General features: G+C 40.0%; 2 protein-coding genes across 3 annotated transcripts in view; one reads left to right on the top strand and one right to left on the bottom strand.

The window, feature by feature from the left end:
* Positions 1–26,743, top strand: part of ARHGAP6 (Rho GTPase activating protein 6) — a 468,278-nt gene that overhangs the window by 302,469 nt on the left and 139,066 nt on the right. The gene's annotated exons all lie outside the window — the stretch shown is intronic.
* Positions 22,330–26,629, bottom strand: AMELX (amelogenin X-linked; the record flags this gene model as incomplete). The annotated part of the gene is made up of 4 exons (XM_084870882.1): positions 22,330–22,770; positions 23,037–23,081; positions 24,649–24,696; positions 26,576–26,629. The coding sequence occupies 4 exons, from the start codon at positions 26,627–26,629 to the stop codon at positions 22,330–22,332; spliced, it is 588 nt and encodes a 195-aa protein (XP_084727008.1).

Here is a 26,743-nt window from a genome sequence, read left to right on the forward strand (position 1 = left end):
TCCAGTCAAGGGCACATGCCTGGGTTCCAGGCTCAATCTCCAGTGTTCAGGAGGCAGCCAATCAATGATTTACTCTCATCATTGATGTTTCTATCTCTCCCTCTCTGAAATCATTAATATATATATATATATATATATATATATATATATATATATATATTCTTAAAGAAAGACCGTGAGGAAAGGAAAAGGGAGGCAGGGCTTATGGACAGGGGTGTAGTTTATTATCTCATTTATTTGCTTAACATCACAAGCATGGCTGCATGTTTGATTGCTGTTTTGTTTTTCTTTTTAACTTAAGTTCTTCTGTCATGTATCTTTCCTTAAAAGAGAAATAAACAGCCTCCCCTGCTTTTGAGCAATCCAGGAAGCCTCTTCCAGACTTCAGTTTTAATTTTCTTAACATTCTCCAGTAATAGTCTAAAGCAGGGGTGGGGAATCTTGTTTTCTGCCAAGGGCCATTTGGATACTTATAACATCATTCGTGGGCCATACAAAATTATGCTCTCAAAAATTAGACCACTCTATTTGGTTAAACATTTAATTAACTTCTTACCAAAGCCAGACCAAAAGATGTTGTGGGCCTCATATGGCCCGAGGGCCGGATGTTCCCCGGACTTTCCCATCCCTGGCTTAAAGCTATGAGCTATGGGACTCACCTTGCTTTCCATCTGGCCAAATGGTTCATCATTCCCCTCCAAACTGAGGAATGCCTGTGTATGTGCAGGCTAACAAAAGCCAGTTACCAAAGATGATTTATGTAACTAAAAGGTTATTGATACTCTGGATTTCTGGAGACTTAGTGAGCTTAACAGCAATGAATAGTGTATGTTTTTCCTTTATGGAAACATCTTGGATTTCTCAGAATTATACCACAAATTTAAAAAGCAGAAATGGGTATCAGTTGTATATTTGTCTAAAACAATAGACATAAGTGTAGATAAAAAGAAAAAAAGTAGCTTTTAAATTTCATATGTGTAAAAAATTTCCTAGTAACTGTTTAATTTTTTTATTTTATTTTTTTACAAATTTTTACTGTTGAAAGTATTATAGATGTCCCCTTTTTCTCCACTGACCACTTCTATCCAGCACCCTCCCTCCACTCCAGGCCTTCACTACACTGTCTGTATCCATGGGTGATACATATATGCATACAAGTTCATTGGTTGATCTCTTCCCACCCACCCACCCACCCCTGCCTTCCCTCTGAGATTTGAAATGCAATTTCCAAGCCCTAGAAGTTTTATTGTGGTCAATTTGGTACTGGACTGCAGCTGGTCCGTTTTGACCATTATACATGTTACGGGGCCCAGCAACCACAAACTTTCCAGGAGGCCACATGTATGTCTGCAAACTGAAGAAAACCATGGCTCCCAAGGTAATCATGTAAATGCTTACCTACATATCTGAAGACATGGTAGGTATCAATTTTCTCATCAGTGAATATTTATAATAATCTTATCACATATGAAAGCAAGTTATGATATACATGTTTCTCTCTCAGCAAGTATTCCTGAAAATTTACAGTGATTACTTGAAAGCACAGCCAGACAAGAATTATATGAGTTACTCATTGCCAAATCATGTCAAAATAAAATTATAAAAATTCTATAGACAACTAGGTGATATCTGTCAAAGGTAAATGTTTAAAATAACCCAGAGTTCTGGGATTCTACATTTGATAAAAAGCATCTCCAGGCCTTAGCTGGTTTGGCTCTAGAGCATTGGCCTGCAGGCTGAAGGGTCCCAAGTTCGATTCCAGTCAAGGGCATGCCCTGGTTGCAGTCTCAATCCCCAGTAGGGGGTGTGCAGGAGGCAGCCAATCAATGAGTCTCCCTCATCATCACTGATTTTTCTCTCTCTCCCTCTCCCTTCCTCTCTGAAATCAATTAAAAAATGTTTTTTTAAAAAAGCATCCCCAGCTGAAACCGGTTTGGCCCAGAGGATAGAGCACTGGCCTGCGGACTGAAAGGTCCCAGCTTCGATTCCTGTCAAGGGCATGCACCTTGATTGCGGGCACAGCCCCAGTAGGGAATGTGCAAGAGGCAGTTGAGCGATGATTCTCTCTCATCGATGTTTCTAACTCTCTATCCCTCATCCTTCCTCTCTGTAAAAAAATCAGTAAAATATATATATATATATATATATATATATATATATATATATATATATATATATATATATATATATATATTTTTTTTTTTTTTAAAGCATCCCCAGGTGATTCTGATCCTGCGGTCTCACTTGGAGAATCTAAGGTCCAGAAAAATGTTTTATATCACCAAAGTATACATGTCTTCATACAATCTTTTTTTTAAATATATTTTTATTGATTTCAAAGAAGAAGGAGAGGGAGATAGAAACATCAATGATGAGAGAGAATCATGGATGGGCTACCTCCTGCATGCCCCACACTGAGGATCGAGCCTGCAACTTGGACATGTGCCCTTGATCAGAATCGAACCCTGAACCATTGAGTCTGCAGACCGAGGCTCTATTCACTGAGCAAAACCAGCTAGGGCTCTTCATATAATCTTTGATCAAATTTTCTCAGCATCTACTATGTATAAGGCATGATACTAGATAGTAGAAATATAGTCATAAACAATATTTATGAATTTGAAGCTTCCAGAACAGTGGGAGCTATAGCCAGTAAACAAATGGATAAGCACATGGAAGCAATTACAAGTTGAGATGAGTACTGAGAAGAAAACCAATGGGATGGTTGAGATGGAGAGGTCAGGGAACAGTGACTTACGGTTGGGAAGGCCAGGGCAGCTTTGCTGAGGGAGTGGGATCTGAGATGAACGAGGAGGAGCCAGCCAGAAGAATGCCTAGAAAGAGCAGTTCAGCCACTGGGAGCAGCATGGGCAGAAACCCCTGTGAAGGACAACGCTCACCTTGTCCACGAGTGTCAGGAGAACAGGAAGAAAGGGAAAGGCGTGAGAAGGGAGGCTCAGGAAGTAGGCCCAGACTCTTGGCATGGGGAAGTCCAATGCAGATGGATTTTTTTTCTACGTACAATAGAAGTGACGTGACAGTCTTTGCATGCTTGTTTTGTTAAATTTATCTTTATTGTTGAAAGTATTACAGATGTCCCTTTCCCCCCCACCTCATTATTCCCCTCCACCTTGCTTCTACCCCCACCCCAGGCCTTCACCACACCATTGTCTGTGTCCATGGGTTGTGCATCTATGCATACAAATTCTTCTGTGAATCTCTTTCCATCCCCCACTCCACCCCAACCCCCACCCCCACCCCCACCTTCCCTCTGAGATGCCTCAGTCTGTCCCATGCTTTCATGACTCTGGATCTATTTTTTAAGTTTGCATATGGCATGGTGCTTTGTATAGAAGTTGAACACTGAGCTCTGGAGCCAGACTACTCAAGAATAAATCCAGAATTTGATTCTTAGAGGCAAAGTGATCTTGGACATGTTTCAATCCCTCTTTGCTCAATTCCTCACCTGTAAAATGCAAATAACAGTCTACCTCATAAGGCTGTATAGTATATTTAATAAATATATGATGTGCACTGTATACATCTTAGTAATGAAAATTGGTGTTTCAGAAGATCATTCTGGTTACCTCCATGGACACTTAATTGGGCAAGGGCAAGAATGGATATGGTTTGTTTGTTTAGAAAGCTGTTAAATTTGTTCAGAAGAAATCTGATGGAGGCTGGAGACAGGATGAAAGTGTAATTCAAGGGAGGGTTTGAATTCCTGATTTATTTTGGAGGCAGAATTGACAGAACCTGGGAATGGATTAAATGTGGGACATGAAGTGAAGAGAAGAAAAAAGCAAAACTATTTGGTTTCTGGCTCAACTACACTGGGTGCATGAAAATAATCATATTCATCATCATCAGTCATCATCAATATTATCATCAACAGCATTTGTTAAGCAGGTGTGCATACCAGGCACTGAGATAAATGCTTATAAACACCTCTTAAGACGCAGGATGCTTAGATACAAAGACATTTGCCAGGAGGGAGAGTCAAGAGTTCAAGAGTGGATAAGTGAAGTTTGAGATGACCCTGAGATACCAGATGAAGGGTCAAGAAGGCAGTTGGCCAGCCAAGTCTATAAAACTCAGAGATGCCTGATTGGGAGATAATATTCACAAGTCATGAACTTTGCAACAGAACTCACCACAGCGCTCTTTTATGTAACGGTTTGGGCCGTTACAATAATGTTTTCTTTCTTTTGGCCCAATCCTCTTCTTTTTCGTTCAAAACCTACTTCCTAACAGCCTTCATGCCAATTGAATTTTCAGTCAATTCTCCATAAAGCATTGCATTAACATCTCTGACTCTGAAACAGAGGTCTACAGAACTCAGCTTGCCTAATCTGAAGTTGATGTTCTCGGTGAAACACTTCCTAAGGAAAACTCAAAGAAGGTTTAGTTCAAGTCATGGTCTGAAATCAATGGAATTTTATTAATTCATAGGGGTATAGAAAGTCATTTATTTACAGTGTTTAAATGGACATTTGGACGGTTTTTCCAATCCCACACAGTTAGTGGCATAAGGTCTTGAGAAAGCATGAAACATTTTTTTATCAGCCTCATATTTGGTTGAGCTTGCCAAACACAGTTCATTTTCCATAGAAATTCACAAACTTGAGCAGTGGCCAAATTTTCAGAGTCGCTGAATGTAAGCCAGTGAATAAAATTGTTAAACCCTTTTATTTCCCCCCACTTTTTTCCCTTAAAAAGTAACATAGCGTGTTCCTCTGAGCTTTATTATTTGACTTCTACTACCCACAGTACTCAAGTGTGTTTGAGAAAAAGCCTGGATGGACATTCCAGCACAGAATGAACACAGGCGGGTCTTTTGGGAACAATCATTTGCCTCCTTGTTTATTCTCAGATGGAAAAGCCTACTCCTTCCTAGTTCCACCAATGTGCTAGAGAGGGCAATGGTAACCACTTTAAAAGTGAGTAATTTTAAGGACGGTTAAAGGTTGAAATTTTTAAGACAAAGCTAGGAGAGGCAAAAATTACATGATGTCCAAAGTGTGACAAATGTCTGACACTGTGCATTGTAGCAAATTTGGGCCACTAGCAAACCTTTCTCTTAAGACTTTAAGAGGAAGCAGAATAAATGGATTCAAAATCTTGAGCATGGAACAGGATGGAACAGTTATCATTAAGAAAATAATGTTCATGGGAATTGGTCCATTGTGTGCAACCATGCTTTGGAAAGATGTAGAATATGAAAACAAACAAATAATAATAATGAATATTGATAATTAAAATGTGTGGCCCTGAAATACCGAGGGGAACACTTTGTAAAGTATATGATTGTCTAACCACTATGTTGTATGCCTGAAACTAACACAAAATAATATTTAATGTACACTGTAATTGAAAAATAAAATTTAAATAAAAAACAATTAAAATATGCTAATAACTCTAATATAGTTCTCTTACATAAAATTACATAAGAATGTTGAACTTTTTTCTTTTAAAAAATAATTTTATTGATTCCAGAGAGGAAGGGAGAGGGAGAGAAAGATAGAAACTTCAATGATGAGAGAGAATCATCAATCGGCTGCCTCCTGCACACCCTCCTACTGGGAATCGACCCCACAATCTGGGCATGTGCCCTGACCAGGAATCAAACCATGATCTCCTGGTTCATAGGTCAACGCTCAACCACTGAGCCATGTTGGCCAGGCTAGAATGTTGAATTCTTTTGACTCAATGACCATGTGGTATTCTCTTTATTGCATTGCTTCTTTTATTAGCATCACCTGCTAATTTTATTTTATTTTTTTACTTATAATAGTGAAAATGCAGAATAGCCCTAGAGGTGAAAGGTAACAATTGAGTACTGAATTTCAGCCATGAGAAGTCATTGAGTGGGGAGGGCCCACTGTGCTTAAGTCACTGTAATCTGTTTGGAGATGGTGGCCACATGGGGTACAACTCTAGTTTGAAATGGGAACCATGGATGTGCTGGGAATCAAGTTACAAAGGAGTCAGGGAGTAATGGGCTAAATCATAAAGCTGGGACAGAATTCTTATCATCAGTGGCCTAGAAAAAAAGCTGAGGGGTCCCAATGCGCCAGGGGCCAGCTCCATGTTCCATGGAAGCCCCCTCTCACCATGGACCCTGCCACAGCCACATGGATGGATCTATAGGAGTAATGGTTACTTCAGAAGAGCCCCATGTAATTGAAAAAGGGTTGTAGCAAGGGAATAGAGCTAGCATTTTATTTTTAATATGACAGCTTTATTGAGATATAATTCAACACTGTTCAGTTCACTTATTTAAAGTGTAAAATTTAATGGTATATTTAGAGTTGTACCACCATCATCACAATCAATTTTGGAACAGTTCATCACCCCCAAAAGAAACCCCATTCCATTTAGTCATTACTGCCCCAGTTCCCCTACCCCCCTCAACCACTAATCTGTTTTCTTGTCTCCATGGATTTGCCTGTCCTGAATGTTTCATATCAATGGAATCAACAATATGTTGACTTTTGTGTAGGGCTTCTTTCACTTAGCATGATGCTTTCAAGGTTTGTCCATGCTGTAGTGTGAATCAGTACTTTATTCCCTTTTGTAGTTGATATTCCATTGTATAGCAATGTTACATTTTATTTACCTATTCATCAGTTCTCTTGAGTATATACCGTATTTTCTGGCGTATAAGACGACCCCCTAATTTTACAGTTAAAACATAGGTTTAGGCCTATATTCGCTGTATAAGACTATCCCCCACTTCCGAGGCAACACCAGTTCTTTTTTTAATAGACCACCTCTCTAACTCAGCCAATCCAAGCAGGCTTTTTATGCGTGCAAATTATACATGTTCTATACCCGAAGCTACACTGTGTTCTAGTAAAAAGCCTGCTCAGATTGGCCAGAGTCAGAGAGGCGGTCTATTAAAAAAAGGACTGGTGTTGCCTCGGAAATGGGGGGTAGTCTTACACAGCGAATATAGGCCTAAACCTATGTTTTAACTGTAAAATTAGGGGGTCGTCTTATACGCCGGAAAATACGGTAACTAGAAATGGAATTGCTGGGTCATTTGGGAACTCTATGGGAAACTGCCAAACTGTTTTTCCAAAGCATTTTACATCCTTACCAGTAAGGTATGGGAATTCCAGTTTCTTTACCTCCTTACCAACATTTCTTTTCCCATCCTAGTAGGTGTGATGTGGTATATCTTTGTGGTTTTGACTTATTCCTTCCTGATGGCAAATGATGTTGAGCATCTCTTCATGGGCTTGTTGACCATTTGAATGTTTTCTTCAGAGAACTGTCTATTCAGAACCTTTGCCCGTTTTTAAATTGGGTTACTTCTCTATTTATTATTGACTGGTAAGAGTTTTTAAATATTCTTGATACAAATTTCTTATCAGATATGCGAATCAGTGTTTCATTTAAATGATTTGTTCTATCTAGCGTTCAGATTGTATGCCTACCATTAGCCTTAAGCTGGCATAAGGTTCTGTAACCATTTACATCCATTTTGTAACTTTTAGACTTTCCCCCCAATAAGTGCTCAGCGCCTTCAGTCTTGTGTGCCCAAGGAGGCCTTTTAGAGCTGAGAGCTCCCCAGGGTGTCTGACTCAGAGGATCACAGTGACCCCAGGCCTTCTCCCTCCCAGGACCTCAAGGCACGCATTCCAGCTGGGAGTCTGCATCCTTGTCTCCAACCTCCTCCATTCCCACACTGGACCGGGGCTCTGTGTGGGGATGATGGGGGGTCAGTTCTGCCTGGAGTTGCTGCTACTGCTGAGATGTAAGGACCCTGGAGAGATAAGAAGAGATGGTGTGTGCCCTCCAGGCTCTGTTTTGTGCTTGAAGCAAGGCAGGACCCAAGGCAGTAGGAAGTGAAAGACCTCCTGGGTTTATAGTTCCAGAGGCAGCAGCATCCAGGGAAGGCGGACACAAGCAGGAAAGAGTAAGGGTAATAGCTGCAGAGGGATTCACTCCACTTGTTTCAGCACTTGAGTCTCTTTCAACCTCAAAGTTCAGATGGTTCAGTTGACACTTAAGATGTCTCTGCCTATTTCTGTAGGAGAAGGCACAGACCTTTGAACCAGGATGACAGGAATGTTACAGATTATTGCCAAGACACTCATATTTTTAGTGAGAACTTAGAGTAAATCTCCGTGAGGACCCACTATTTCTTCTGTACCTTTCTTATGGGCTATTTTCTCAGTATTTTAAGATCACTGCGATTTGACTTTAATGATTGGCTTGTAATGTTACTGTTGCATAGTTCTTAGTGGCCTTCTAGTGCAGTGTTTTTCTGTATCAGATAAAGAATGTGAGGGGGAGAGTGAATTGGGTTCTGGCAGGATCACCTGGCTAGTCCATGATAGAACGGAGACTAAATATCATTGCTTTTGAGCCTCTCTTTGGGTCCGGGTCAGGGGGTACTATGGAATGATGGACACTTGGAACAAGAACAGACATTGTCCTTCCCCTCAATATGATGAAGGGTCAAGATTCTATGACATCTATAAGCAACATGAGCACTGATGTGAAACCACAGAATGTGGTTTGGCTTTTTCCCTTGTGGCCACTCCATGCAGCAAAGGCAGATGGTTGGCTCAGAACGCCTTGGTTTTCCTGCTTCCAGTGTCTGGTACAAACCTTATTTTTTATGATTTCAGTTTTTTATGATTTCATAGAATGAACCTCAACATCTATCTTATCCATTTAGAATATTATGAAAGTGTTCATAGATCTTAGATAACTTGCTGGTTTTATATAACTATAAGTACAAGTTTCTTTGAATCTTTCCTATAGGAACAGACAGTATCATGTTAAACATTAGTTTATTTGGTGAGTATTTTTTGAATTTTAAGAAGGTGGGATCCTACGTTTTCCTACAGATCAACAATCTTTTACTTGAACTATATGAGAGGCCACTTCAATTCATTTCCAGATTTCTCCCTCTCTCATACACATATGCCCCTACTATATCTATAACATAATTAAATGTATATTATTTAATTTGTTGAAAGCCAAGTTACTTACTGCTCTTATATCACCTTCATTTACAATCTGTTGAATGATTTCATTTTGAAGAAGGGCAAATTTGCTGTTAAAATATTGTTATTCTGATGCTTGACACTAAGAAAACAAGTCAACTCACCAGATCCATCCATACTGTCACAAATTCAGTAAACAATTTTAAAAAATAATAAAACAAGTCAACTCAGGTTGCAGTGATGGTAGGTTCCTAGATACTATTCCTGGTAACCGGAACATTTCTATCTTTCTTTTTTAAATATATTTTTATTGATTTCAAAGAGGAAGAGATAGGGAGAGAGAGAGAGAGAGAGAGAGAGAGAGAGAGAGAGAGAGAGAGAGAGAGAGAGAATCATGAATCGGCTGCCTCCTGTATGCCCCACTCTGGGGATTGAGCCCACAACCCGGGCATGAACCCTTACCAGGAACCAAACTGTGACCTCCTGGTTCATTATTTGATGCTCATGTTTCCTCCCCATTTCTTTCTACCTTTGGAAAAATGAGCCACATAGGCAGTAAATCCCCCTTTATTTTCCAACTGTCTTTTTAAATCCTATTGATAGGAATCACACATTTTAGCAATGTTCCAGATGGACTTTAGAAATCTACAACTGTTTTTAAAAAGAAACACTTTTGAAATCTTGAAGTTGCTCTTTTGTGCCTGTTTTCACATTAATAAAAAACTCATTGTTGGACCCAGGTTGAGCCCGAGCTCATCCTCACAGGGCAGAAATGGGGTTTTGCAGACCTTCTGAGCTGGGTTTGTTATTGCGTGCAGCTGTGCACACTCACAAACATTTCCTTTCCTGGCCGGGGCCCGTGGAAGGAGCCAGCTCGAACTGCAGCCTTGACAGCTGACATTTGTAGAAGCTACAAAGCAGGGAGCTGTTGAAATATTTGAACCTTTTTCTATATTTGAATCTGGGCATCAAATGCCAGGTAGAGAGAGCATGCCAGCCAATTGGTTCTGACCGGAGGTCGTGCTGAGAATTTACCAGTAGCCTTCCTATGCTAGTCATTCTGGTGAACTTCAGAATGTCACTTGAAGTGGCTTTTCCATCAGTGTGGAACCTGTGCTCAATGGGCTGCCTGGGAGGGAAGATAATGGAGGGCCAAGGCCTGGATTTTCTAACAAGACATCATTCGTTCCCACTATAGCTTTCTGTGACCCAATCAGTGAGAAAAAGACAGCACCTTGCAGTTCCTCTGAAGACTTGTACTTGAATTTATTCATCTTAAATCCATCTTTTGGAACCAAGAAAGGAGTGGGGACTATTCATGGTCAGGTCCACACCCAAGGCTAGGCTGTGTGGGTTTCTCCTGGTTGCCATGGCAATGCTGCACCATTGTGTGGTGATACTTGCCCATGTTTACAGAGGTTTCCTCCCCATCTGTGATGGTTCCTCACAACTGCAGAGGAGCTATTCAGTTAGGGATTCTCTCTCTTTTTTTTTTTTTTTACAATCAACTTCTTAGCGCATCCTTCGGAGGTCAAATGGGCCAGAAAAATGAAGTAACAAAAGGAGACACGTTTCATTACTCTGATCCAATTGAATTCATATTTGCTGTTAAAAATAGATACAGGTTGTTTTACTTAGGAGCCTTGAGGCAGATGACAAATGACCTTTCAAATGGCACTAGTAAAAAACAGGACAGGGTGTGTGTGTGTGTGTGTGTGTGTGTGTGTGTGTGTTTAGAAGTGCCTCATTTCTTTTTAAAGTTTAGATAACTCCTCATCTGTGAATTTGGGATACAGACAACGTTTCCTCTCTAAGCTTGTGAGAATGAGGGGTATATGTCATGTGCTTAAATAACATGCCTAGATTATAATACAAGCAAATGTTTGATGTGATTCTAATCATTAATTTTCTATTACAGTAGGATGGGTTTTTAATGCCAATCAGGGTTCCATGAGCAGATATTAAGCTCACCAACCCATTCCCAGGTATTTTTCTAAATCAGCCTCAAGGAGCTTGCCAGCTAGTAGGGAGACCGAAGAAGAAACAAGTAGTTGCTTGAAACGCAGGCATACACAGACAACCTGGGAAACAAGGAGGCCTGGGCACTCAGCCCGGTAAGACAGTGAGAGAAGGTCCCCAGGCAGAAAGGCCTTGAGCTGATGCAGACTTGCAGCTGTTTTGCTGGTGTGTGAGATCTGGGGGCCGAGGGGAGTGGTCTAGTTGCACTTGGAGGAGTGTCTTGCATTTGATATTTGTACAGATAGGGTGTTTCATGTCTTAAGTTCTGCAAATAGGTTACCCAAGGTCTGCACTCAATCAAAGTAGATCTCTACTTATAGCATACTGCTTTGTTGTTGTTGTTAGTTCTCACCCAAGTATGTTTTCCCATTGGTTTTTAGGGAGAGTGGAGGAGAGAGGGCAAGACAGAGAGAAACATCAATGTGAGAGATACACACGGATTGGTTGCCCCCTACGTGAGCCCCAACCAGGACCTGGGCTAGGGAGGAGCCGGCAACCAAGATACATACATGCCCTTGAGCAGAATCAAACCCGGAGCTCTTTGGTCTGCAGGCGGATGTTCTATCCATTGAGCCAAACCAGCTAGGGCTGGCGTGCTGCTTTATATTCTCCATGTCTGTGGGATGGATTTGGTAATAATTTTGTAGCCGAAGCCTTCATGTATTTATCAAATAATACCTTTGGGGAGTGATGGTTCTGAAACTTGTGAGAATTAAGGCATCTTAAATCCCTACACACTCTATGGACAAAACTATTGATACTTATTTCTTGTTATCCTACCATATTCAAGCAAATCCCAAGATAGGACTTTTCCCAGACAAAGTAAATGAGTTCTAATTCAGTAGTTACAGTAATTGCTAATGGTCTGGTTATTTTTCTCCTCTTCATTACTCAGGTAACACAACCACTTTTATGTAAGCTTCCAAGAAACAAGTAACACTCTCACTTTTAAGTAACTTCTGAAGGAGCAAATAACCATTTGAATTTACGAGGAATGGTTTCAATTAGAGACATCAGCTGACTTCATCACCATCTCTTCATCTGGCAGATTTTCTTTAACACCCTGGCCACTCCCCAAGCTGTTTAGATTTTGCTGATACAGTCCGTGCAGAAAGTGGAAGCCCTCCTTGTATGAGATCCCATATCAAGTTTACTAACTTTAAGATTTGAACTCTTGGTTTTTCTTTCTCAATTTGGTTTTTAAAATGCACACGGACATCTACAATAGATTTGTTCAAAGGCTCATTCTTTGTATATGTGAAGTTCTGAACACACAGCCTGATTCAATGTTGGACCTTGTTTTCTAGACTAGAGTTTCTCATCTTCAGCAGTGTTGACATTCAAGGCTGCATCATTCTTCATTGGAGGCCTTATGCACTGTAGGGTGGTCAGCATGTTCTTGGTCTCTCCCTACTAGATAACCAGTAGCACTCCTCTAGCTCCCACCTAACCCTCCATTGTGATTCTACACCTTGCCAAATGTCACCTACGGGCACAGCTGCACAGTTTGAGAACCACTGCTCTAAAGAAAAACAGATAAAAACATCTCTACCGTGGAATTAGCTGAGCTGTGACCAATGCTAGAATGACAGGGAATGGTCAGAGTGGAAAGTCACTATAAATGGGAACCAGGCCTTACAAAGAGGGTGAGAGGAAGAGCCTCATACAGTTCATGACATCCTCCTGGATAATTTACTCTCGAATTATCCTTAAGGTGACCTTGAAGGTGATAAAAAACAGCTTCTGGGCATGTCAGATGGGAGAAGGCAGGGATAATGCAAGGTACCAATCAGTAAAGGAGGGGTTCAGGTGGCTGTATGTCAGATATGGCACGATGATAAATGGCAAATGTGTTGGAGTTGGAGCTTTTGGCATATGAAACTGCTATGGTATGTTTAGATTCTATGTCATTCTTATTTTTCCCTTTTTATTTATTTTATTTTTTAAAATATATTTTATTGATTTATTAGGGTGGAAGGTAGAGAGATAGTTGGAAACATCAATGAGAGAAAGACATCCATCAGCTGCCTCCTGTACACCCGCTACTAGGGATGTGCCCGCAACTAAGGTACATGCCCTTGACCGGAGTGGAACGTGGGACCTATCAGTCCACAGGCTGACGCTCTATCCACTGAGCCAAACCAGTTTCAGCTATCCCTTTTTCAATATAAAAACTATAGCCAACATTTATTGCACTTGGGGACCCTTGACAGGAGAGGACTCAGAGATGGGTATTAATACATTTTATAGACGAGGAAACTAAGGCACAGAGTTTCCACAGCATATATACAAAGGTCATGATTGTGAACCCAAAGAGTCTGGTTGTGGAGCCTGCACACTCCACCACCACACTGGGAAGCTATCTTTACCCTTATGTGGACACTTCTCGGTCTCCAGAGCTCCTACATGCCACCGAAAAATGAGAAGTATGGAAAATTCTTTGGAGAGGAAAACAAGATTTGGTGATTCTGAGGAAGATACTTAACATTGTTCAAGCATTTTTTGATTAATAACAAAAGTTCAGGCCCTCGGCTATTTTTTTGTTGACAATAAGGCAATGTTATTTGTAAGGGGACTTTGTTGATCTTATTTTAATTTTTTTATAGGTGATTCAGGCTTGATTTGTTGAGGCAAATGTTTTGGAACCCAACTAACCATTTCTTTTGCTCTCCTTAACCACTTGGCTCCTCACCACTCTCAGCCCAATTGTATTCAAGAATTATTTGTCTTCTAGAAGAGTCAGGTGTTTCAGATGAGGTCAGGATGAATTCTTCCCAGCAGGAAAGTATTTTTGAATAACCAAATGTCACCCAATGATCCCTGCTGATAAAGCTCTAGATCAAATGGGGGCAAAGGGAATTATGAGCCAAATTACAAAATGAAAAGTAAAAGCTCCAATTAACAAGAATGTCACAACAAACATAGGCTGATTACCATTTTATTAAAGCAATATGCAACACAACTAGAGGCCACTAAGTTCTGGAAATGTGAGAAATTGGTTGAAATCATTTTTCTCCTTTGATTACCTTGCTAAGCTGTTGTTAACGAGAAAAAAAAAACAACACTGAAACCTGTAAAGAATTTTAGTGAGTTTATTTGAGCCAAACTGTCCACATATGCCAGGAAGCAGAACCTCAACGGATTGAGATAATGCTCCGGAGAATGGTGGGTTTCATTTCTATTTATACATTGCAATAAAAGGAAAGGACATAGGTGGGTTATATGAAATTCATTGGTGTTAGATTAGGGAGGTGGGACAGAGCAAAGTTGGGGGTGGGGGTCGGATCTCTGGGATTGAGTAAAAAGTGAAATAATGGACCTGTGCTTCTTTTACAGAAATGGATACATTAACAGTTGACAATTAACTTGATAACAATAGCAATGAGGGAATGCCTTGGTGACATTTATTGTGCCCTGAGGGGTCCTGGGTAAAAAGGAAGTTACAAGTTACCCAGACATCTCACAGATATGTTATCTTAGAGGCTGGAAGGCAAATGAGCTCAGTAAAGAAGATCTAAGTTGATCTTTGTCAGGGAAAATATCTGCCTAGGACATGACTGCCCACTATAACCTGTTTGTAATTAAATATTTAATTTTCAGACCATCCTTTGTGGTGACTTTATGTATCTGAGTTTGCAAGGCCCCCACGCAGGCCTCCCCTGAGCTTGTCAGGTTAGCATGCGGCTCCTTTCGTTCACACTGTTCACAGATATGTTTGGTGTTTTTAAAAATTAATACAGTTTACTATTTTATATTCTTTTTAAGTGTTGGTCTTAAAATCAATCTTGGTGTTTTCAGCAGTTGTTTACTACTAAGGGGAAATCTTCCACTTTAGAGAAGTCAGTGTTTCCATTTTGTGTGGAGTGGGGAGAAGAGGTGGTCAACAGTATGTTGTGAAGAAAATGAGGAACTTGACCTTTCTCTCTGGATAGAATTTTGATATTGGGAAAAGTGTAATGTGCCTTGGTGATGATAACGATATGATAAGCATATAGTTTCTGAATGATCGGAATGGAGGCAAGTTTTATTTAAAATTTCAAGTTGAGCGCACCCATTTGTTCTATGTTGTGCTGTTGGTTTGAACCACAAAATATAAAGGAATGTAAATATTTTCTGATGTTTACAGGCAGTCAACTACCCTCAGGGATGGATAAAAGTTTGCGTGTCTTTTTCTTACTTTAATCTTTCTGTCAAGCTTAGGTTTTGGCTTATTCCCAATAAAGCTCTAGGTCAAAGGCCACCCCAGTCTAGTCTTCTACCTCCAGGATGTCTGTCTGAAAAGACATGGCCATTCCTTTGGAACTGAAATCGTTTCACAAACAGAACACATTAATTTAGTTGAACTCGGGACTCGTCTGTTTTAAGTGAAAACTAGAGTGAAAAGCATGTTAGTGTGTGTGATTCAACCTGGGGAAGAGAAAGACACTTCTACACTTAGTAGAAAATTTCCATACAGGAACTTGATTCCTGGAATGTGTGTGAGATGACTTGTTAGGTTGAGTTGAGATGTCTGGTTTTAGCCAGCAACTCTGGTTTTGTTTCATCTTTTGTTTAAATGTTTGAATTAACAGAGAGCACACTGTCTAATGCATTTGGTGGTGGAAATATTCTGAATCCCTGCTCTCCAACATGGCAGCTGCTGGCCCCCTGGGGCCTTTGAGCACTTAAACTATGCTTAGTGCCACTGAGGCAGTAAATTTTAAATTGCATTTCATTTTCTTTTAATTTTGAAAAACCACATGGGGATATATATTAGGAGTGCAAGTAGAGTATAATTACCAGTTAAGCATTTCTCCTTCACATTAGCCCCCTATATATCTGAATTTTGATTTGGAAAATGTGGCCACTATTCATGTGTCTGACTGAGTGAAGATTACTTTTAAGTAATCCATTGAACTTCCATCCTCAATGCATGTACCAAGATAGGTTTATGAAAATACCGCCTGGAAATTAGCTTGTCAGATTTTATTTTCCTTTGGCCTTTTTCATAAGTGAATTGTGAGCATTTTCTGCTTAATTGATTGTTATTGATCGAGGTTGAACTCTTCAGATGATTCAAACTGATGTGATTAAGCACAGGAGAGAAAAAATTACATTATAGCCAGTTGCAGCCCCAAAATAAAATTACACAATTGATGAGTTTTAAGTCATCCGAAAGTTCAGGCATTATTTGAATCAAAAGAGAACTTATTAAATGTGAAAAGTCACTATATGCCCCGAGGGCTGAGCTTAGTCATTGTATTTTAGCTTTGACCTGCCTGCTCTTTGAACCCAGTTAACCTTTGACAGAATTTCAGCAGGAGCTACCTCCATAGTCATTTATTTCTTTTGTCTTATTTGTGTTACTTTGAATTCTTCTTCACTTTGTAACTCTCATCTCTTCTTTGTTGTTTGATTGTATTTGTTTTTTTTCCTGCTAAAGCCAATTGCTCCTTTTCCCTCACCCTTCTTTGGTCAAAATATTTCCCTGAAAAGTCAAGTACATATAAACTGATTTCTACTTGGACTTTATCTGAAGGGGACCCACCAAGATCCAAAACTCATCAAAGGGAACTGAAGGAAGGAGGTATGTCTGGCCTGAAGCGGAAGAAGGGATAACGAACTTTTAAAAATTAAAAATGGTTTTTGGTTATAGAAGTAATTTATGTTTATTGTGGGAAAATTGGATCTTCATGCAAACGGTGCATCTCCTTCCTAGTTTTTTTCTATACATATTTGTGTATGTGCATCAATTATTTACATGTCATGAATATTTCATGTAATATTCACAAATGATGCACAGTTTTGGTCTTAAATTTTAGTTTGTCACATTTTCTCTACTAATATATTTTCTTCAAAAGCATACTTTTGATTTCAGAAATCCTTCAGATATAGTAAAATTTAAGTGAGCCCTAATTTCTCACCGATAGAGATAATGCTGTGATCAACATCTTTGCACGTGTCTTTCCTGCATTTCAATGACTCTGTTAGGGTAATTCCTAGACATGTATTTGCCCTCTGGGAAAAATTATGCATCGGGAAGCCCTCATTGACAAAGGGTGAATGAGCATAGAGATTTCAAATTTATTAGTGACATGTAAGTGGTTTCAGTGAGATGAGATTTTCCTTGATGTGATTTACTTAACTTCATCTGTTTCTTTAACTTAATTTCAAAGACGTAGCACCACTTTGTAAATAATCTATTTTTGCTTTGTTATTAATTTGAGAATTTTTAGATTTAAGTTTGGGCTTATTAATGCATTTATGATCAACATTGCTATTTATTTCTTTCAGCCAGGACCTTGAGTCTTGGTCATTATTATCTCGTTGTGTTTTTTTTTTTCTATATTTGATTCAAATATATACAACTCACTGAGCCTGAGTCTTAATGATGAATTAGAATCAGTCAGTTGTATTCAACTTACATCAGCTATGTTACGTATGTAGTTATATCTACATGTCAGAATTTTGTCAGTTGTGGCCATCTGCCACAGTTGCGGAATCAAGAAATAAATTAGTCTCAGAGTGACTGTGGACCTTCCAGAATAACAATCCCCAGGCCAGTGACCTTTATTTTGTTAGAGAGGCTATGCATAGGAAATAAGCTACATATTAGAAGATGGCAATGACATTAACCAAAAATGGTAAGATGAAGTGATAGCCAAGATCAGAATGGAATAGATAGAGAGAGTAATACGGGGCAATATAAGAGAAGCATACAAGCCTTATTACCTTTGCATCCCCAAGGCAACACACCTCACTGATGGATGTTTAGAAGTCTCACTCTGGACCATCAAAGAGATGCTATGTTGTGATTAACATACATTGTTTAATGTGGTAGAACAATCTGATTGTAATAGACCACCATGAGAATGATGATATTAAAGCACATGTTTGGACATTTAATACACAAATTTCAGTTTCTTGTTAAAATTACCTTGTGCAGTATATCTCATTCCATAGTGGCTAGTCTTTGGAGTCCAAAGCCTGACTTCTTTCCTGTAAATCAAAATTATTATGAAGGGAGAATTATTTTCTCAAATACTTTCCCAAATAGAGAATCCTCTTCTATCAGAAAAACTGAAAGCAATCCTGTCTGACTCCAAAGTTTGTGTTCTTTCCAGTGTCACACACAGTGTCCAAGTAACATCATCACTTACGCCTTTAAAGTTTTTCTCGGTGGGAATAAATATAATGATAAAATTTTCATGAGCTGTGGAAGACAAAGTATGTATGGGGGAATATAGTTTGAATAATATGGTAGGATAGATATAGATATAAATTATAAATATATTACTCCATTTATCAGATTTTTTTCAGGAAAGTCGTTGACTTTTGATGACATTAAAATAATTCTCCTTAGTCCTGGCCATGTAAGCTTTGCAAAATTGCTATAATGACATAAATGTTGGGGGAGGGGGGGGCTGATGTGATGTCTTGATCCACTCGTCAGTTATGACCCATGATTGGAAACACTGGCATAGAAATGGAGTGTGCCATCCACCTAGAGGTAGGTGGTTCCAGAGTTGGTTAATTTAGGGACACAATGATGCCACCAAGGACCTAGGGACTTTCCATCTTTCTACTTGTCCCTCCTTGTCACAAAATGGCTGAAGTTCCTCCTAGCAGACTTCCTTTTTGGCTTCATTCAGTATTCAGGTTCCACCACAACTATCCTTCAATCACTGGCAAGGGGAAGAGATGCCATATTTTGTGTACATATGGTATGTTATAGTAATGGATGCCATAATTGACATGGAAGAGTGAACATTCATTCCCTGGGACAGGGGAGGAGGCTCATGTCTCCCGAGCTTGTGGGAGGCAGATGCTCAGATTAATTCTGGCTCTGCCAACAGGGAATGAGTGGTGAGGAAAGCTGTTGGACAGCTCGCTAATGCTGCCTGCGCTATTCACCAGTGCATTCTGACTATACTGCTGTAAGGCTTTCTCTCATTATTTGTGAGCTTATTTTCTTCCTTTGTTATATTCTAGATTACTTAAGGATGGGGTATTCACTAAGACATGGAATAGTGTCTTGTCCTAGAGGGTGATTACTAAATATTTACTAAATTGATTAGAATTGCCCCATTCCAATTGATTAAAAGCTTTCTTTTTAAATTGAATCTAAGTTTTTTAAAATCAAGTTATTTGTTTGAATATTAACACCCTCCTAGTAGAGTTAATTTTCTTCATTCCAGAAAATGATGAAGAGGCCTTAATCATAAAAGTACTGGAATAAAGTTACTGTGGGAGCTGTGTAATACAAGCCCTGAAAAAAGTGTTTACAGTTTTGTGTGGGTGTAGGAGGAAAAAAGGATTCAAATATAAATATGAGTGAGAAAGCAATCTTGTATTGAGTCCATTTTATAAATCTGTTAACCGATTGAAGACTATACAGCAGAATTTATCACCATAAAGATTAGGAAGTGAAAGAAATCCTATATAATAAAGAGGTAATATTAAAATTAACCATCACAAGATGGCTGCCTACAACAAGGCTGGTAGGATGGGTTAGTGAGGGATGACCAAATAACTAAGCAGGATGCATGGGGTGACCAGGCCAGCAGGGAGGGGGCAGTTGGGGGCAACCTGGCCAGCAGTGGGGGGCAGTTAGGGATGACCAGGCAGGCAGGCAGATGAGTGATTAGGAGCCAGTGGTCCAGGATTATGAGAGGGATGTCCCCCAAGGGGTCCCAGATTGGAGAGGGTGAAAGCTCCCCCCATGCACAAATTTCATGCACCTGGCCTCTAGTTAAATATATAAAATTATTGTGATTATTTGAAGCTCTATTCAATAAGAGTTTTCTTAGAAAAATTAATTGCCTCACTGATTTAGAATTCAACATATTATCCCTATCACATAATTTCATTTAAAAATATTTTACAGTAAAATGAGATCAAAAGACCAGATTTCATTTATTAATGTGGTGTGAGTTATAAAGCCAGTATTCCAATTCTTTATTTGTTTTGTAATATAAGCATTCCTCAGGAGCTTATCTTTTTCAATCTAAAGAGTTCTTCGTATAAACTTCCTTTCACTTGGCTCAGGTTCAGTGATAGTACATGTTTATCATTTTTCACTTTATCAACTATTATAACTAATACTAGAAGCCCAGCACACAAAATCCGTGCATGGGTATGGTCCATAGGCCTGGCCTGCAATCAGGGTCATCTTCCCCAGCTGCCCACAGCTGGCCCCACCACTCACCCCTGGCTCCCCTTTTGCCATTGGGTGATTGGTGCCTGATGACCAGGGGGAGGGACTGAGAGGTCCGCTGTTCCCACCTGATTGCTGGTCCTGCCCCCACCACTGGTCACCCTCTATGTGTGGGGCAACCGGTGGGGTGGAGCCTTAGCCTGGCACTGCTCACATCCTCCACCACCCATCCCCAGTTCCCTGTTTGCCATCAGGCAGTCAGAGTCTGCCGGCTGGGGAAAGGGACTGAGAGGTGGTCAGTGTGCCTCATAGTGACTGGTCCAGTGGTCATTCTGGTCATTCTACATTTTGGGTTAATTTGCATATTACCCTTTTATTATATAGGATATAAACTCCTGTTTTTTAAAAGATTTGAGATAGTATATTTTAAAGTTTTTCTAAAGGAAAATATAGTACTCATTTGTAAAAAATGGTCATTTTGTAGGTATAAATGAGAAGATCTTATCTTATTCAAGAAAAGCCATTATTGCCCTAGCTGGTTTGACTCAGTGGATAGAGTGCCAGAGTGAGAACTAAAGGGTCCTGGGTTCAATTCTGGTCAAGGACACATGCCTGGGTTGTGGGCTCGAACCCCAGTAAGGTCATGCAGGAGGCAGCTGATCAATGATTTTCTCTGATCATTGATGTTTCTCTCTCTCCCTTTCCCTTTATCTCTGAAATCAATAAAAATATATTTTTAAAAATAGCCATTATAAATTGTTCTCAAAAGTGATGTGAATTTTTAAATTGAATTCAATACAAAGACATGAATTATTTTTAAAACATTTTTATTGTTTGCTAATGGAACTCATTTTTAGTTATAGAATTTGCTAAGGAAAGTGGTGCTAAGCACAAATTATTGTCATTCTATAAGTAACTGAAGAATTTCCTTCAGTTATCTTCTCTTTTTCTGACCTTTTAATCCTGAAAAACAAAAATAGCAAAGGGAACAATTAAAATAATTTACAAATATTCTTAGTATCATTTACAAATGTAGGGCTTCAGTTTTCCAAAAACAATGTACAACCATTTTAAGTTTGGCTCTGTAATTTTCAAAGTTTCTTTGTTATCTCTCTGACATTAGAAGTGAGGTATCCAGGATGAAGGCTCCTGCCTTCAGGATACTTAAAACTATTATTTAATTATAAAATAACAATTGGTATCTTGATTAAGCACTTCCTGTATGCCAGGATCTGATCTCACCACTTTACTTTCCATAAAACAATTCTAACAAGCTATCAATATTTATACTCTATTTTTAAACAGTTTTAAGAAGTTTAAGCTCCCTATTCGAAGTCACCTGTTTATAAATAGCTCTGGCAGGGTTTGAACACATTATGAAGTTCATGGCCTTAGTTATTAACACAGAGATAGATGACTGTATTTTCTATACAAATAAGGCATATGTACCTTAGACTACAATAATCAAGTATAGGCACCGGAGTATTTGTGATACAATTAAGTCAAAAATTCTGCCCCTTATTCTCCATCATTGTGAAGCCACATGTGACATATATTATAATTTTTATTGGAAACTATGGTATTTGTTCTTGAAAAGAGGCTTGAAAATGATCTGATTTAGTTCTTTTCTTTTGTTTTCAACAAAAACACCCCTAAATTTGAAGTAACTTGTTTAATACCATCTCCTCTTTGGGAGCTAAGCCAGAATTGGAACCCAGGTATCCTGGCTCCTCACCAAAAAGGAACCTGACAGTCTGTCTGATGTAGCTTCCTCCAAGTTTGATGAAAAGCCACTTCAAACAGGTCATCTTCTGGAGGTCTTTAAAGAGATTTCCCACCTACCTGTTCAAATACTGGCATCCCCTTACTCCTTTCAAAAAATCTTCAGTGCGCTTCTAGCCTACTCTTGCTAGTCTAACACTTAAACAATAAGGAGAACAGGTATTGTTTTATATTATTGTTCATAAAGATAACAGGTTTCAGTAATATATATTCTGGTAGGAATTAAAGCATCTAAACCCACCATCAAGGCTATGGTCTTCATGACTAAGCCATGTGGATACACCTGCTGATCATATAAAATTACAGCACATGCTTAAACTAATAGAGTCTATGACCTGTAGCTCCTGACAGTGAAGAAGCTGGATTGTTTGAAAACTGAGAACTGGGGGCCAACTTGGCTTTACCATTGTCACGGGTGTTGTAGGGGCTTCAGGATATACTCACCACTTCCTCCCTCTTGGTCTTGTCTGTTGCTGGCCAAGCCTCCAGAGGCAGGTCAGGAAGCATGGGGGGCAGGGGCTGCATGGGGAACATCGGAGGCAGAGGTGGCTGTGGCGGCAGGGGCTGGATGGGGTGCACGGGTGGCTGGGGCTGGATGGGCTGGTGAGGCTGCGGCTGGACGGGCTGGGGCTGGTAGGGCTGCTGGGCGGGCGGAAGGAGGTTTGGCTGGTGGTGTTGGGTTGGAGTCATGGAGTGTTGGCCAGGAACTGGCATCATTGGTTGCTGGGGGACCACGGGCTGCTGAGCTGGCACCACGGGGATGTGGTGATGAGGCTGTAGGGCGTGATTCGGGGGGTTCTGCTGGGACAGCACGGGAATGATTTGGTGGTGCAGCCATCCACCCATGGGTTCGTAACCATAGGAAGTGTACTGGTGAAAAACAAAGAGGCAGGTTTACCATTGGCTCATTGGCTTCCAGCTGGAGAATAGCAATGCTTTTTTTTGTCCTTATGCAAATCTGAATACTTATTCATTCCTCCTGGGCAAGAATTTCTAACTGTGTCCTCAGATGGGACCTTTACAAACTAGACTTCCTGTTAGTGTCAGATGTGGCATAGATATGGTATTTCACTTAACAGGGAATTGAAATGCTCACTTCATGGTTTAAGAGAATAAAGAACAAAATATCTACATACCGGCTGCCTTATCATGTTCTGGTACCACTTCAGAGGGGTGAGCACCTTAAGAGAAAGAGACATTAAAATACATTTGTTTTAATACAGTTACATGAAATATACATTCAAAAAGGCAGACCTGCCAATATTGATAACCTAAAAATATGAGTTCTATGGAAGAAAGAATAAACATTTGTGTGTTAGGTGCTATGCTATATCCATCACACACATTTTCCATGTTATCTCACATACTCTGAGGCAAGTATCATCACCATCAATCTTTTTAAAAAATATATTTTAATTGATTTCAGAGAGGAAGGGAGAGGGAGAGAGATAGAAACATCAATGATGAGAGAGAATCATTGATCAGCTGCCTCCTGCACACCGAACACTGGGGATCAAGCCCACAACCCGGGCCTGTGCCCTGACTTGGAATTGAACCCTGACCTCCTGGTTCATATGTCGATGCTCAACCACTGAGCCATATCGACCTGGCATCACCCTCACTCTTACACGGTCATGGAGAGTTAAAGAGGTTCACGCGGTTACATTGTCTGAGGTTACAAATGTAGCAATTCTGTTTAATTCCTCAGCTTCTGCTCTTCTTTGCAAGAGTAAAAAAAAGCACAGAAAAATTAATATGACACAACATTAATCATTAATTTTTTATTTGATGTCAATGAAAAAATAAAGGAGGCAGAAATCATGTTCCTCATTCTATAAACACAGGGTTTCTGGTCAAATATGTCAACCTTTTAAGGTTTAACAGAAAATCTTGCCTGAAATTCTTATTCACATTTTCCTCAGCTTGTATGAATAAATAGACTCATAGATTGTCATCTAAACCTATGAAAGAAGGAAGAGTCTCATTCCTTTCCTAAACAGTATATATCTAGGTAACCTCAGGGCAGGGACTCCTTAATATAGTTCTACAGCATTTGATATCAGCACAACAAACAATTATTAATCTTGCTCAATTTATACTTGACAAAGGACCTTTTATGTTGCTGGACTATTTTGCTTCCCAAATAGTAATTTGAAGTGTGGATACTATGATTATTTTCTTTCTACAAATGAGGAAATCAGAATTCCAGAGAATGAAAATGACTTGCCCAAGGTCACATGGTTAGTATGGGGTTGAGGAGAGCCTCTAACCCAATTCTCAGAAATCTCAAGCTTTTTGTTGCTCTTAAGAATGTCTCATAGACTACGTGGTCACTAATCTTTCAGTAAATACAAGGGAGGGCATGAACATCTTAGGAGTTTTCTAGCTGGAAAGGATCTAAACATCTTACCTGATTCTCCACATTTTAGGAGCTAGGATAGAATAAACCTGCTCAGCCAGAGTTTATTTTCTGCCCTACCATGCAGTCCCCCTGAGTGACAGCTCCATGAGGAATACGTTTATGTCATATAAGCAGGAGAAACCGAGGCAGAGAGGCCAGGCATGAACATGCTGGGGGCAATGCAGGCTTGAAGCAACTCACCAGAGCTTAAACCAGGAAGCAGTAGGATGAACTAAAAAAGAGGGACTGAGAAACATCTTGAATGAAGAATCAACACACTCTTCTTTACAGATCCCAGGACATTGTTAACTCAAACAATGGTCAAAATTAGTAAAGAGAAAAATTACCTCATAGCTGAAGTTGATATAACCAGGGTGCCCAGGATGAGGTGGTAGCTTTTATAGGGAGTGGAGAAGGAGAAGAAAATGAAAGAGGGAGAGGGAGAGAAGAGGAAGAGAGAGAGGAAGAGATTAAGTCAATATGCAATTGTTCACATTAAGAGAGACTGAAGCTACTTAAAAAATCTACATAATGCAGACTATATTTGAGGTCTGCTTTTCATTGAACGTGGATGCTGTGTAGGAGAGGAGCCCTCTTACTTGAAAGAGGCCCAGAACAACTAAAAGACTTTCCCCACAGTTGCAGTCCTATGGTGGGAGACCTAGAAGCAGGAACCAGCACACATTTGTCCTCCAGTGACCTTCGGACACCCACCATCCATGCTGTCAATCAATCCTACTCTATCCCACCATCTTACTTCTTGAAATTCACTCCATGTTGGGAAGAGAGATATTTCTCTGTCACAATATGAAATACCAACGAGAGAATCATCCCACAAACCTTCCCTCACAGATCAGGAGCAGGGGCTGGGGGTGGGAGGTAAGTATCAAAGAGATTCCTCGTAATTCACGTGCAAAACAAATAACACAACAACAAAACAAACAGGTGGATTATTGATGAACATGAGGACAAGATAGGTGCAGGGAAGTGGAAACACAAATCCCCATGGAAAAAGAAAGGGTTGATTGATGAAGTGTAAGCCTATTTTTGTTATTATTCTATCAATGTTTTTGTGGCAGAAACATGAAAATAAAAACAACAGAAATAATGACCTAAACCAGGACTATTTGTCCTGTGCAAAGGGCAGGACAGGTGACTGATGCCTGCATGCTGGAGCTTGGTTGCCATGGGATGGCTGAGAAGGAAGGGAGAGAGCATTGTGTGGAACATCTTCCTCAGACATCAAGCTATCCAAGGCTCTATTCTTTTAAAATGCTCATATTTCATAAGAGGGTGAATTTGCTCTCATCTGAGTGTGAATTCTTTTAGTCATATAACTGCCTTTTCTATACCTTCTTGATGTAAGCCCTCAGAGAGTAGGGGTGTTGAGTTGAGGAGGGAAAACAGGGCTGGATTTGTAATGTAGAGGCTCCTAGGGGGGACAAGAATTGTCACAAGGTAGGATTTCAGGAAGGCAGAGTGCAGAGTTTTGGTCTTGTGAGTGAGAGAGGAAGAGAGGAACCAGATATGCAGCAAGCTTTGCTGGCTTCTGGTTGTATCAACTGCTCTCTCTGCCACTGAGCAGCAGATGGATCCTACTGTGCCTTCATGTGACTTAAGCTCTCTGAGCTTCTGTACCCATGTCCAGGGAGAATGGGCCCAACTTCCTGGCCTTTATACCTTTGAGTGTAAAATATATCCATATGTAGTGGGCATCGGTAGGATTCCACCCAGAACTCATGTGCTTAGCAGGAGCATCCAAAAGGATGAGGCCACTGAGAACAGGAAGATGGTTCCTATCACAGAAACTACCCTCTGAAGGATATAGCACTGGGGTTGGGAGAGCAGAAAGAGATTTGGACACTTACGGAAAATTAGGTTTTAGAGAAAACTGGCATTTTTAAATTTGCCTAAGGCTGACTTCAGCGCTTTCTCTGGAGGCCTTTCAAGAGTCCCTTCCAAAGTTTTCCTCCATCTAGAGATGGGCAATGATATTTACAAGCGTATGGTTTCATCCGAATCTCCTGGGTGCTTATTCAAGTGCAGAGTCCCGGGCCCAACCCCAGCTGTACTCAATCAGAATCTTTGGTGGAGGCATCTGAGAATCTACTTTTTAGAAAACAAGCTCTTCAAAGTATTTTTCAAACACAAAACTATTTGAGAACATCTTATCTTAATACTGTTCTAAACCCCAGTTTACCAGCTAGGGTGGCAGTTTTCTTTCCAAGATGGTGCAATTGGGCAATGACAGATGCAGGGGGTAGTTTTACTCACGGGCATAGCAAAGGCTGCTCCCAGGAGGCAGGCAAGCAAAATCCAGGTCCCCATTGCTTGATGGTCCTGAAACATGTCAACACACACTCTTTATCTCTTCTCAAATATGGGTGTACTTAAAGCTCCATAAAACCCACGTAATCCATGTTAATCTGTTGTTAGTGGGAA

The sequence above is a fragment of the Pipistrellus hanaki genome (assembly GCF_964339955.1).
Source record: "Pipistrellus hanaki genome assembly, chromosome: X".
Lineage (NCBI taxonomy): Eukaryota > Metazoa > Chordata > Mammalia > Chiroptera > Vespertilionidae > Pipistrellus > Pipistrellus hanaki.